General features: G+C 33.1%; 1 protein-coding gene across 1 annotated transcript; it reads right to left on the reverse strand.

The window, feature by feature from the left end:
* Window positions 1–6,619: 6,619 nt before the first annotated feature.
* Window positions 6,620–7,738, reverse strand: LOC143074556 (potassium voltage-gated channel protein Shaw-like). Its single transcript, XM_076249954.1, has one exon. The coding sequence runs from the start codon at window positions 7,726–7,728 to the stop codon at window positions 7,198–7,200; it is 531 nt and encodes a 176-aa protein (XP_076106069.1). The 5' UTR covers window positions 7,729–7,738; the 3' UTR covers window positions 6,620–7,197.
* Window positions 7,739–12,196: the final 4,458 nt, after the last annotated feature.

Here is a 12,196-nt window from a genome sequence, read left to right on the forward strand (position 1 = left end):
CTATGGCTGACTTGTAACCTGTAATAGTCTATGGTTTGCATTTTCTTACAGTAGAAAGATATAACAAAAATTCTGCTACATCTGGTATAGTTGAAAAAGTGGAATTGATATTTTGTTCTTTACACCAACTGTCATATATTCTGAGTCTTGCATCATACACTGTGTGAGTAGATGTTTTTCTGGCATTTGCCATAATTTCTGCAGTTTTTTTCAGAAAATCCTTTTGACTTATGGCGCAATTTGATAATTTCCATGCCACAAGATTCAATGTTTCTGGACTCTGATGAAATATTTGTATTCGATTGTGAATTTGTGAAAGCAGATCTGGCAGAAGTGGTAGTTCTATTGGAATATCTATCAGTAGATCCAACATCTGAGGATACCAAGATTGTCTTGGCCACATTGGTGCTATTAGAAGAACAACTGTCTTTTCTTCTCGAATCTTTTGTAATATCCGAGGAACAAGGATTGGAGGAGGAAATGCATATGCATACATGCCGTTCCAATTTAGTTAGAGCATCAACTTGAAATGCTGCTATGTCTGGAACCGGAGAGCAATAAACTGCTAACTTTTTGTTCTGAGCTGTTGCAAACAGATCTATACTTGGAGTTCCCAGTCTCTGAAATATCATATTTACTATCATATTGTTGAGTGTCCACTCTGTCATCTTGAAAAGATTTTTTACCCCTCGAAAGAGCATCTGCTAGTAGATTTATCTTTCCCGGAATGTGAAATGCACGGATAGTTACTTTGTTCTGAATACACCATTGGTAAAGGTCCCAAGTTAGGTAACACAGTTCTGGCGAATGGGTTCCGCCCTGCTTGTTGATATAACTTATCACTATTGTATTGTCCGACCTTATCAAAATATTCATGTCTTTCACGATCTGTACAGCTTCTTGAAGAGCTAACTGTACAGCCTTCAATTCCAACCAATTTATATGTTTTAGTTGATAAGACTTTGGCCATATTCCTGATGTCTGCCAAGTTCCTAGATGAGCTCCCCATCCTAGTTCTGAGGCATCTGTGATCAATGTCAACTGAATTGTCGGCTCCTGTAAAGGCATTCCTTTGAAAATATTTGTCCGATTTGTCCACCATCTTAAATGTACTGTCAAGCTCATTCGTACAGGAATGAACTGATTCTATGGTTGGATGTTTGGCCTCCATAGTGCTAACAAGTAAAGTTGGATTGGCCTCATATGTAATCTTCCCATGGGTATTAGGTATATGCATGAAGCCATCAGACCTAGTAATTTTAAATTTACTACTGCTTGAATCTGTTGACTGTTTAGTAATGCATGTATTATTTCCAAAATACTTTGAAATCTTGTCTCTGTTGGTGTTACTATCCCTTTCTCTAGATTGAAAAGGGCTCCCAAGTATTCTATATGTTGGGTTGGTATTAAGTTTGACTTTTTCTGATTAACGATAAGTCCCAAATCTTGAACTAGACGGAGTACAAAATGCATTTTCTTTACAAGAGTTGTTCTGTCTAGTTTGCTGATCAGCCAATCGTCTAGATACATGAATATCTGAATCATTACTTTCGTAGGTATGCTACTAATACAGCCATGATCTTTGTGAACACTCTTGGGGCAGATTTGAGCCCGAATGGCATTGCTCGAAATTGGTAGCTCTGACCTAGAAATCGGAATCTCAGGAATTGTTTGTAATCTGTGTGAATTAGGATATGAAAATATGCATCTGCTAAATCTAAAGTTACTGCATAGTCTCCCTTTTTTAAAGCTTTCATAATTGAACGGAGTGTTTCCATCTTGAAATGATGAGGCACTACTATTTGGTTTAGAGGTTTCAGATTGAGAATCGGTCGCAGACCTACTTGTCGTTTTGGAACTACGAAAACTGTGTTGTAATAACCCAAGTTTTCTTGCCCAACAGGAACATGTTCTATAACATTTTTTTCTAATAATTTCTGTTAAAATTACTGACTCGTGAATACCATATCTTGGAACACTTGTCTCTCATGTCTCTTTTATGTTTAAACATGGATGACTCATAAACTCCAGTTTTAATCCTTCCAGTAAAGTTTCTAAAACCCATTGATCTCCTGTGATCTTTGTCTACTTCCTGTGAAATATTAGCAAACGTGCCCCTACCTGGGGACTTATATTTACAGTTTGTACAAGGTTCTTTGAACTTATTCCCTTTGGGCTCCCAGCTGCTTTCCGAAAAAAATTTCCTTTCCTTAAAAAATTTCCTGGACGAAAATTATCTTTGTTGGAGTAAGTGTTAGTTCTGGCAACTTTAGCTCCACTTTCAGAATTTTCAGAATAGTCACCTTTCCTCTTTCTGTTAAAGTCATTTACCGGAGTGCGATCATCTCTAGTCTTGTTAAAGTTCTTGCTATAACTACCAGTATTATTATAAACATTCTGGGTTTCTCTAGCATCAAGTAAATTTTCTGCTGATGTATGCAGTGTGTCAAAGTATTTTCCATTAAAAAGTTGACTGCAACTTTAACAACTTCTTTTCTGTCGACTTACTAATGAAGTTAACATTTTTCAGAAAAAGTTTTCTTCTACTTACATGTAATACTGAATTTGCCATGATTCTGCCTGATAAATCAGCCATACTTCTAAAGCAATTAATTAATGCTTTACGTCCTTCAATTCTATCATCTTCACAAGTTGCCTCATCCAAAAAGGCAGAAATAATAGTATCATATGAAACTGCTCTAAAAAGTGTCCTGGCAGAATTGTCCATACGACGAAAATCAGTATCTAATTCTCTGTGAAAAGGTGGAATATTAACTCCAGATTTAAAAGAATTGCCTTTATGACCAATAGGTAGCCCTTCCTCAATATTGTCATCTAACTTAGGAGGACTACAGAAAGCAATAAAAATCATCTTTCTTATCCATGAAAGTCTTATCATCCCTTCCACGAACAGCTCTGCTTTTCAAATGACCAGAGATAGCTTCCTTTTCTACATATTTTACCATGTCAATAATTGTTCCTTCCAAAGGTAAATTAATTGCTGATTTTTTATCATTCTTGTCAGGTTTTAGTCTTGCCGAAACAAAAGAAGGACGTTCCTGGTGAATCTCTGAAGCTTCAGGCTCTATATTTAGAACTATTGCCATTTTATTAATAAAAGAAACCCACTCAATTGGATCAGAAACACCAGGTGCCCCTTGTGGTACTTCCACTGGGGTGCATGTATACATTTGACTAGATCGTGGCGATGTAAACCCATCAATCTTTTCTTCTGGATCAAGATAAGAAACTTGATCTTGATCAACATTTGTCATTAAAGACATCTGATCGTCATAGCTTTTGAATTTGTCACAATGTGGCCTTTGAGTTTGCAAAGTTACAGAACTAGGCTTTTCAGGAGGTTGAACTTCAAGAACATTAGCATTGATATCAATCAATTTCTTTTTGAATAAGTTTTGTATTTGTAATTGTACCTGTTCTTGTACAATGGCCGAAATATCGACCATACAAGTGCTGTTGTTAGGTGTATTTTCAGTAACAGTGTCGGCATTTGAAGCTCCGACTGCCGCCTCCACAGGTGGACTTATGTCTTTGAAATCTGTCAACCCATCAACACAGACGGGTTGAGACAGTTTATTCAATTTAATTGTCTTCTGGACACTTTTTTCAATCATTTTCATGATCAAACTCCGATGCTCTTTTGAACAATTTTGGCAAATTTTACATGGAAATGACTCGTTACAAATACGATGTTTGTAACATTCATCGTGCTCATCCAGAGTATTCATCCTGTCCGGACACCTTACACACTTCTTAAACTTATCTTCCTGTTTCTCCATCTTCCTATACAACTTCTTATAATCCAAATAAACGTACAGGGAAAGCAACTCATGTGCTTTAATGGCTGCTTCCGAAAGAAACTGAAGAGTTAAGCAAGGGAGATAACTGGAGGTGTTACCGTATTTATATTTAAAAAACTCGACGAACGTATGGGGAAGTAGAGGGAAATTGCAATTAGTTAAGGAGGCAGGTAAGTGGAAATATTGAAGTGAACTAACATTTTCATGCCGCTCATAGCGCGACCTTACCACGATGTGAATTTATTCTACATCGCGTCGAGCGTTGTTCTATCGTGGTCTAGTGGGACTAGCTAGGCTTTAAATGTAAAGGGTTTGATAAATGTTTGTACATAAACGATTTGTTTCATTATTTTCATTTTGACTTTATTACAAATGAAATAGCTTTGGACCACATTTTATACTGAAAACACTGGTAGACAAATTATACAACAGTAAGGAGGTATATACCGTATACTTGTACTTGTTTTGTAGACTTCCACTAATCGTTTGATATTTTTTAATAAGTTTTACTGGTACTCTATTTAATTATATCAGTCATGTCAGATATGTAAATGTATGTCAATAGTAAAAATCATGCGAGTTTCTCTCTCTTATTTTTAGAGCATTCAAAAAGGTGTAAGATAAGGGGACATGCCGAGCCCTGCTGTGTTTAAATTACTAGTAGTTTCTTGATTGCTAATCATCTTTATGTACCACACCTTAAAATACACATGCATGTAGAATACATCGAATAACACTAGTAAGTGTGGACCAAAATGCATTTTACAACATGCCAGATATTGTGCAAGAAATAAGAATTTACACAAATATTTTTGTTAACTCTTTAATATTTTTTTTATATGTGTACATAGAAGGATACTAAGATTTGACTACACAAACTGAAATGTTATTCATCCTCAATGTCATCCGAACATAAACTACAGATTTAAATCTTAATTTTTGTCTTGAAATTAGAGAGTAAACTTCCAACTTCTTTAGCTAAATTGGAACTACTTTGTCTTATTTAAATGAACTGCATTTTACCCCTATAAATGCTTGACATATCTAGTTTTTAGCAAAGTTAACTATACTACCAGCTGAGAACATAACTGATACTGTTATGTCTTTCCCCTTTTTGTCTTCAATTTTAACATATTTTGTTAATTTTTAATCTCTATAACTTTTCCACTCTAAATGCTGCCTACAGTGTAGTTTAGATATCCCCGGCACCCCCTTTTTTTTGAAAATCTTGGATCTGCAATTGAAATGCATGACGCTACCACCGCAGTTGTAATTATTTGATATAAATTGCATCACATGTACAAGAGAACGACACATGAGAAATCTTGGTATTAAAAATACTGACTGTAAATTCAGAAACTATTGCGTGCATTTATATATTTTAAACTAAAATGCGATTTTAATTTTTGCGATATTGAGAAAAAAAAGTTCAATTCACATAAAAAAATGCGAGTATAACATATTGCGTTTATAACCCTGTCGCATTTTTCGCAATAATTTCTGAATTTATAGTACCTGGAAATATGTTGATAAATTTGCACATATATTTAGCGATTTAAAAATGAATACTCTGCTGCAGACTTAACACGATTTTCAAAATATCGGATATCTTACATTCTTGAATAAAACGTATTGAAATTTGTCGCTTTTGATGGCAATAGGCAAACGACACAGCATGCTCCAACACATTTTCCAAGTACTGACGACCGGTAGCATGTCACTATTTCTTATGACTGAGGTTTAATACTGTTGTTTCTTATGGATAGCTTCTCATGATTTACCTTTTTAACACGATTTTCAAAATTGCGGATATCTTGCATTCTTGAATAAAACGTATTGAAATTTGTCGCAATGATGGCAATAGGCATTGCAATTATTATAACTCCACAAACGGCACAGCATGCTCCAACACATTTTCCAAGTACTGACTTTGGGTAATGATCACCATAATCAACTGTTGTCATAGTAATAACAGACCACCATATTCCCTCAAAAGATGACGGGAAGGTTGTGGACTCGGACATTTCGGCGAAAAATATTATGTTAGCGAAAAACATTGCTAACATTAAAATTGTTAAGAATAACAGAACCAATTCTTTGATGCTCTCTCAGCCTTTGAGTTATTCATATCTCTCAAGAGTCCAATAGTCTGCATCAAAGTAACATTGTTCGTGCTTTCCAAGGGAATGCTAAAATATGGACTGGTGAACACTGGTTCCATAAATACAGACAGGATCACAACCAGACAGTACGCAAAATTGTAGCACTGAAAAAAAAACAAGGAATATTGCTTGAAATATCATGTATGAATTAAAAAAAATAAACTTAAGGATTAATCAATCGATCAATCTTAACAATCAATCTACACTAAATGTTAAACTCCATCCTAATTGGTATGCTTGTTCAAATTCAGAAAGACCACCAGTGGTTGTTGTGGATTTTCATATGTACTGTAATCAAAATAGGATTGAATCATATACTAAGGTGTTTTATACCGCATTCAAAATGATCTTTTGAAATATTTAACTTTAAAACATACACTATATCAGTCTATATGTATTACACATTAATAAATTACTAAAATATATATGTAAAGTACACCAATTACTTGCATTCATAACCATTTGCACAATCTAATCGGAGTTTTTTTAGAGAATATACAGATTCAGATTCAGATTCAATAGTTTATTAAAGTCTCACCACATACAACATGATTAAAACAAGATACAATTATAAAATTAATTATAAAGTAAACATAATTAAAACAATTAAATACATGTATGTGTCATTCTTAAAAGAATTATGAGAGACTATTAAAATACAAATACTACTTATTCATTTTATAAAATACTACAAATACAGTAGTTAATGATATAAAATACTGTTTCTCCTTGTTAAAATGTTATTGCAGGTTTTGGCAACAATATTACAAATATTGGTATTTTTAAACATATATATAAATTTTTCTTCATCAGACAAGTTTAAAAACATATCATTATGACACAATATATCAATAAAAAGAGCATGTCTTAGATCTTCATACAAGGGACAATTTAAAAGTACATGTTTTTCATCCTCTAAAATATACATGAATGAGACAGAAACCCAATGACACATTTAAAAACAAATGACTCACAGTAGTGTACCCTCCCGGAATATTTGAGTTAAACTTCGATTGTTCAGGGAACCATGTTGATAAATCTTTAGTGTTTTGTGTTTTGGGTTCTGTTGTTTTTCTCTATCTTGTTTTTAGTTGGGTTTTTTTTTTTGTTGACCGTTTTTCCTGAACATTAGGCTCATTATTATACCTTTGGTATAATTTCTCCTAGTTAAATCAAAATGAAATGACTCTAAATAATCTGAATACTCAAACAGCTTATAGCATGACTGTGTATTGTGATTTGACCGAAGCTGTAATGAATTCGAATAGTATACTTTCAAGATGTGTCTTAACCTTGGCTGGTGTCGATGACAATGGTTCATTAACAAATAACCATATCTTCCGCTGTAATCCATTTCCACATTTAGTAACTCCATCGAAAGCTAAAGGAATTTCTGTTGATATTTTCAGTTTTTGAAATGTCTTTAAATCGGTTTCTTTCTTTAGTATTGTTGATCGACAGCATTGTGGAATATCGCTGTATTGAATCTCCCAGTAATCTAACTCTTTCTGTATTAACTGACTGCAGCAGTTGGCTTGCAAATGCATCTCATCGTTTCTATAAAAATCTAAAATACGAGAAAACAAATCCGGACTACGGTCGAAAAAATAAAAATGTTTTTCAAGAACATATTCCGGAGATGAAGTACTTAATCTTCCAAGACGTGTTTCGGGGTACTTTTTCAGAGTTGACATACTGGTCAAAAACGTAGTTCCACCAATATTTAGTGTTATTATGTTATCCATTACTGTTCAATAAATTTTCTAGACGTGTAACAATCTAATGAGAAACAAGACGAATCTGTCGTATCCTGAAAATAATTACTAAATTATTCAGTGCATGGTATTTCAATAACAATCCAAATATTCCCATGGGCTAACCATTAAGTGGCATCTTGTGTCAAGTTGCAGGCTTTTAAATTAAAAATTCCTTGCAGTAACAAAAATAAATGATTGATAAACATGTACCAGACTTTTCTATAAATAAATAATTACTAAACCTGAGCCAGGATTGTTCATTTTGTTACAATTTGATTATTTCATTTCTTAATAATGATCAAAACTGGAATAATACATTTTGAATTAACAAGGTAATATAACATTGCATTATTGCTTATTATGTTAACGTTTGGATAAAATCAATTTTATGATTTATAATTAAACAAAATATTAATCCTCTAAAGGATAGAACAAAACAACAAAGCAGATAATTGTCATGGGTATATTCTTTAACTGAATTTTCTGTTTTATTTCAAATTTCAAGCAAATTCATTGTTTTAATTGATTCGTATTTGTTCGACGTGTTATAACTATTGCATGCTTATTCAGAGAGAAAAATATGGTATTCAAAAGGTATTTCCAAAAAATGACCATATATAGCAATTAACAGAGTCAGACGTTATACTTTAACCACCAACAAAACGAGTAGTAAACAACTGTGATATTCTTGACTTTGTACAGGCATTCTCCGACGAAAATGTTTAGCTATACGTTTTAACAGCTTCATCATAGCTAAACATACCACTTGTATGACAGTTGTTTATACTGTCGTATGTTGGTCCTCAATGCTCTTTAACTTCGTAATTTATGTTGCCATTTTATTTTTTTGGAATTCGAGCGTCACTGATGAGTCTATTGTAGACGAAACGTGCGTCTGCCGTAATTACAAAATTTAATCCTGATGGGTATGATACGTTTATTTATTGACAAAGCTAGTTGCCTTCAAACAGGTCGACCTTGAACATCAAAATTCTTAAAACTACAGAGACTGCAGTCGATGATGTAAACGTCTCCTTTAATCCACTAATTTTCTATGTCTGTACATAGTCAGGAATATGACAGTGGTTATCCTTTAGTTTTATGTGTTTTAGCTTTTAAATTAGATTATATCATTTGCTAAGGGACTTTCCTTTCAGATTATTTACTCTGAGTTCCGTAATTTTTATTCCACTAAAGGACATTTTTTTTATTTAATTCTTTATCTTTTAAAAAAGGATTGCGAAAAAGAAGAAACTTTGCTGAAAATACAAACTATTATAATACAAAATAGACAGTCAGGATTCTGATAATATATCAACAGAAGAGATAAGCCGACAGAAAAAAATATTTTGTTGTGAACATTTCAGTAAAGCGACCTTAGCTTATGAATTTAAACCAATAGCAACTCATGAGTATTTTATTTAGAAAAACAATTAGGTCTAGATAAATAAAGTCTTTATGCAATGCAAGAACTACGAAAGTTCTCTTTTGATCTAAGATCTAGGGAACATATAATATCGGATGGAATTAGAAAAACAAATTCATACTGTTTACATTTTCCGACAGGAAAGGTAGCCATAACCAAAAATAGACAGACTTTTAGTCGTCGTAAAATACAAGTTGAATGAAAGCCATGCACATCAAATAAAAGAACAGTTAAGGCAGAAAACCAGGTAGGCATTTATCTATACGTGAATATGAAAAACAAACAAACATTACATACTAGTAGTAGGCTGAAAACCAGGTAAGAATTTATCTATATTTGGACAAACAAACAGTAAATGGATAAGTTAAGTAAAAAACACCCCTTGGTGTTATTAGACGTGTTTTTCTTCAAATTTTGGTATCACAACACGAATATTTCAACAAGTCAACATACCAGAACAGACTAGACAAATCAGAATTTGAAAGTTTATGCACGTTGGCAAAAGGTATTAAAGATATATCATTGGAAGAAATTATTTAAGCAACACATTACTGGTTTACTTCATTTCAAAATCAAGCATTATATATTGGAATGAAGCACGCAGTGTTCTACATGTACCTTATCAAACACGAGTTTAAATGATATGACTTCGAGAAATTAGCAGGTTTTGTGGCAAGATTTGGGCTTATCGAATTTCAAAAGTTAAATAAGAAGATATAGGGCCGTAGAAATGCATCAGTACCACATGAAGTATACAGCAACAAATACGTGCCGTTTATCCAAGCTGCTTTATCAGAGATTAACAACAAAACCTTACATATTTTGAAACAGGGCATATAGATATAGATACGTAACCGGTGCTGCTAAAGAAGGTAGCATTTTCCTCATGCCAGTCTGTCACATATTATGGGTTTTGCAAGATTGTCAATGATCACTTAAAACAAATAACGATTTTGGAATGTACTGTTTCGGTAGTTCTGTAAGCATTGCTATACTCACAAAGGAAGAGAAAATATAACGAATAATGTACCATGCGTATTTCTTTCTCTTATCAACCGTTGTAGACAAAAACGGCTAGTGGGGTGCATTCGTTATATTCAACCAAAATATTGTGAGGAGTGAGTTGGCAAAATTACTGTACACATGTCATTTGAAAATTACCTAGACGCAAGTTATTTTGAAATTACGTAGACACTAGAGATATTCCCATGTTCTTGTGGATAAGATACACAAATTATTCACATCTTGAATAAGTGACGTACAAACTCAATACTTGGAGAGCTGACAAGACACGACAAGAGTAAATTCAGTGCAAATATATTATGGGATGGTTTCGAAAAGCAAATACATCACTTTGTATATAATTTTCGATGGCACAAGGTCATGAAGGTATTCATAGTCAAAAATAGACCAACAAAAGAGAGCGTTTTCCGAGATGAAGAAGAATGCAAGTTACAAAATTGCGTTACAAATTACAATCTTTTAATCTTCGCGAAACACAAGATAACAGAAAGCCATGCACATCCAATACGTGGACAGTTAAGGCAGAGAACAAGATAGGAATTTATCTATATATAAAAACACAAACAAACATTACCCACATACGCTAAAAGCATCATCACTTGATATTAAAATGACTAGACGTTTTTGTTTCTTCTAATTACGGAAACACAACATAATTATTTCAACAAATATAAAGATAATCAACAAAAAAATAATTAAAACAGAATTGGAAAGTTTATGTATGCTCGCAAAGGATATGAAAGATGAACTATTGGGGAAAATGATTTCAAAGTTTCAGGACACATGGCAAGTCTTAAAAATCAAACAATATATTTGGATGAAATATGCCGCATTCTCAGTTATCAAAAATGCAGTGTTCTAAGAGTTCAAATGCTTTATTACGAGTAATAAGAAAGTTTTTGTGGTAAGATTAAGTCAAATAAGAAGATATATGGCCGTGCAAATGCATCTATACCACATCAAGTAAACAGCGACAGAAGCATGGCGTTCATCCAATCTGCTTTATCAGAGTTTAACAACAAAAGTCTTACACATATCTTGCATAGAGATCTGGACAAGTAACCGGTGCTGCTGAAGATAATGGAAATTTTCCTCTTGCCATTCCGTCACATAATATGGGTTAATTTCGCAAGATTTAGATTGTTTATGATCACTACAAACAAATTATGATTATGGAATGTACTGTTTCAGTAGTTTAGTAAACTTTGCTACACTCACAAATGTGGTGAAAAGATTACGCATAATGTACCATGTATATTACTTTCTTTCATCCACCGTTGTAGACACAAACTGGCAATGAAGAGCATTGATTACATTCAACCAAACAATTGTACTCTTGAAACAGCCAGTGGAGCATGGAACGATATGTTCATAGACATCTTGTATTTAGTTGGTGAGAAAGTAGGAGAATTGCTGTATGAAACAATAAACCCAGTTTTTTGGACGGAAAAAGATTTTGATATCAGATCTTTATAATAATGCGTTGTAGCAAATAATATCCAACATATAATGGATGTGGGTTTGATTAATAATCACAGTTATTTGAAAATTGACATATAAGCAAGAAATATTTACCCGTTCTTTTAGATAAGATACATAAGTTATACAAGCCAACAAAAATTATTAAATTATTAAAAGCGTAACTGATTTTTAAAATATCTGCACTAATGTCATATTTCCAATACCAATACAATGATATTTGAAAACAACCATTTGATTTTCTGGTTTGGGGGGCTATGGATTTTTTGGAAAAAAAAGTTTGTTTCCGGTTTTTTGGAGAGAAAAAAATAATTGTTTTTGACCCTGAAAAATAAATTGTCTCACCCTCAGCTGCCACTTTATGTAATGCTAAAATTAAAAGAAAAAAATGTTTTTAACTTGTCGCCAGAAAAATAAATTGTTTTTCGCCGAAGGTCGCAAGTATTGTAATTCTTTATTTAGAACAACATTCGGTTGACCTCACTGTTTATTTTTTATGTGGTAATGACCAGAATATTTGATTTGTAT

The sequence above is a fragment of the Mytilus galloprovincialis genome, chromosome 5 (genome assembly GCF_965363235.1).
Source record: "Mytilus galloprovincialis chromosome 5, xbMytGall1.hap1.1, whole genome shotgun sequence".
NCBI classification, from domain to species: domain Eukaryota; kingdom Metazoa; phylum Mollusca; class Bivalvia; order Mytilida; family Mytilidae; genus Mytilus; species Mytilus galloprovincialis.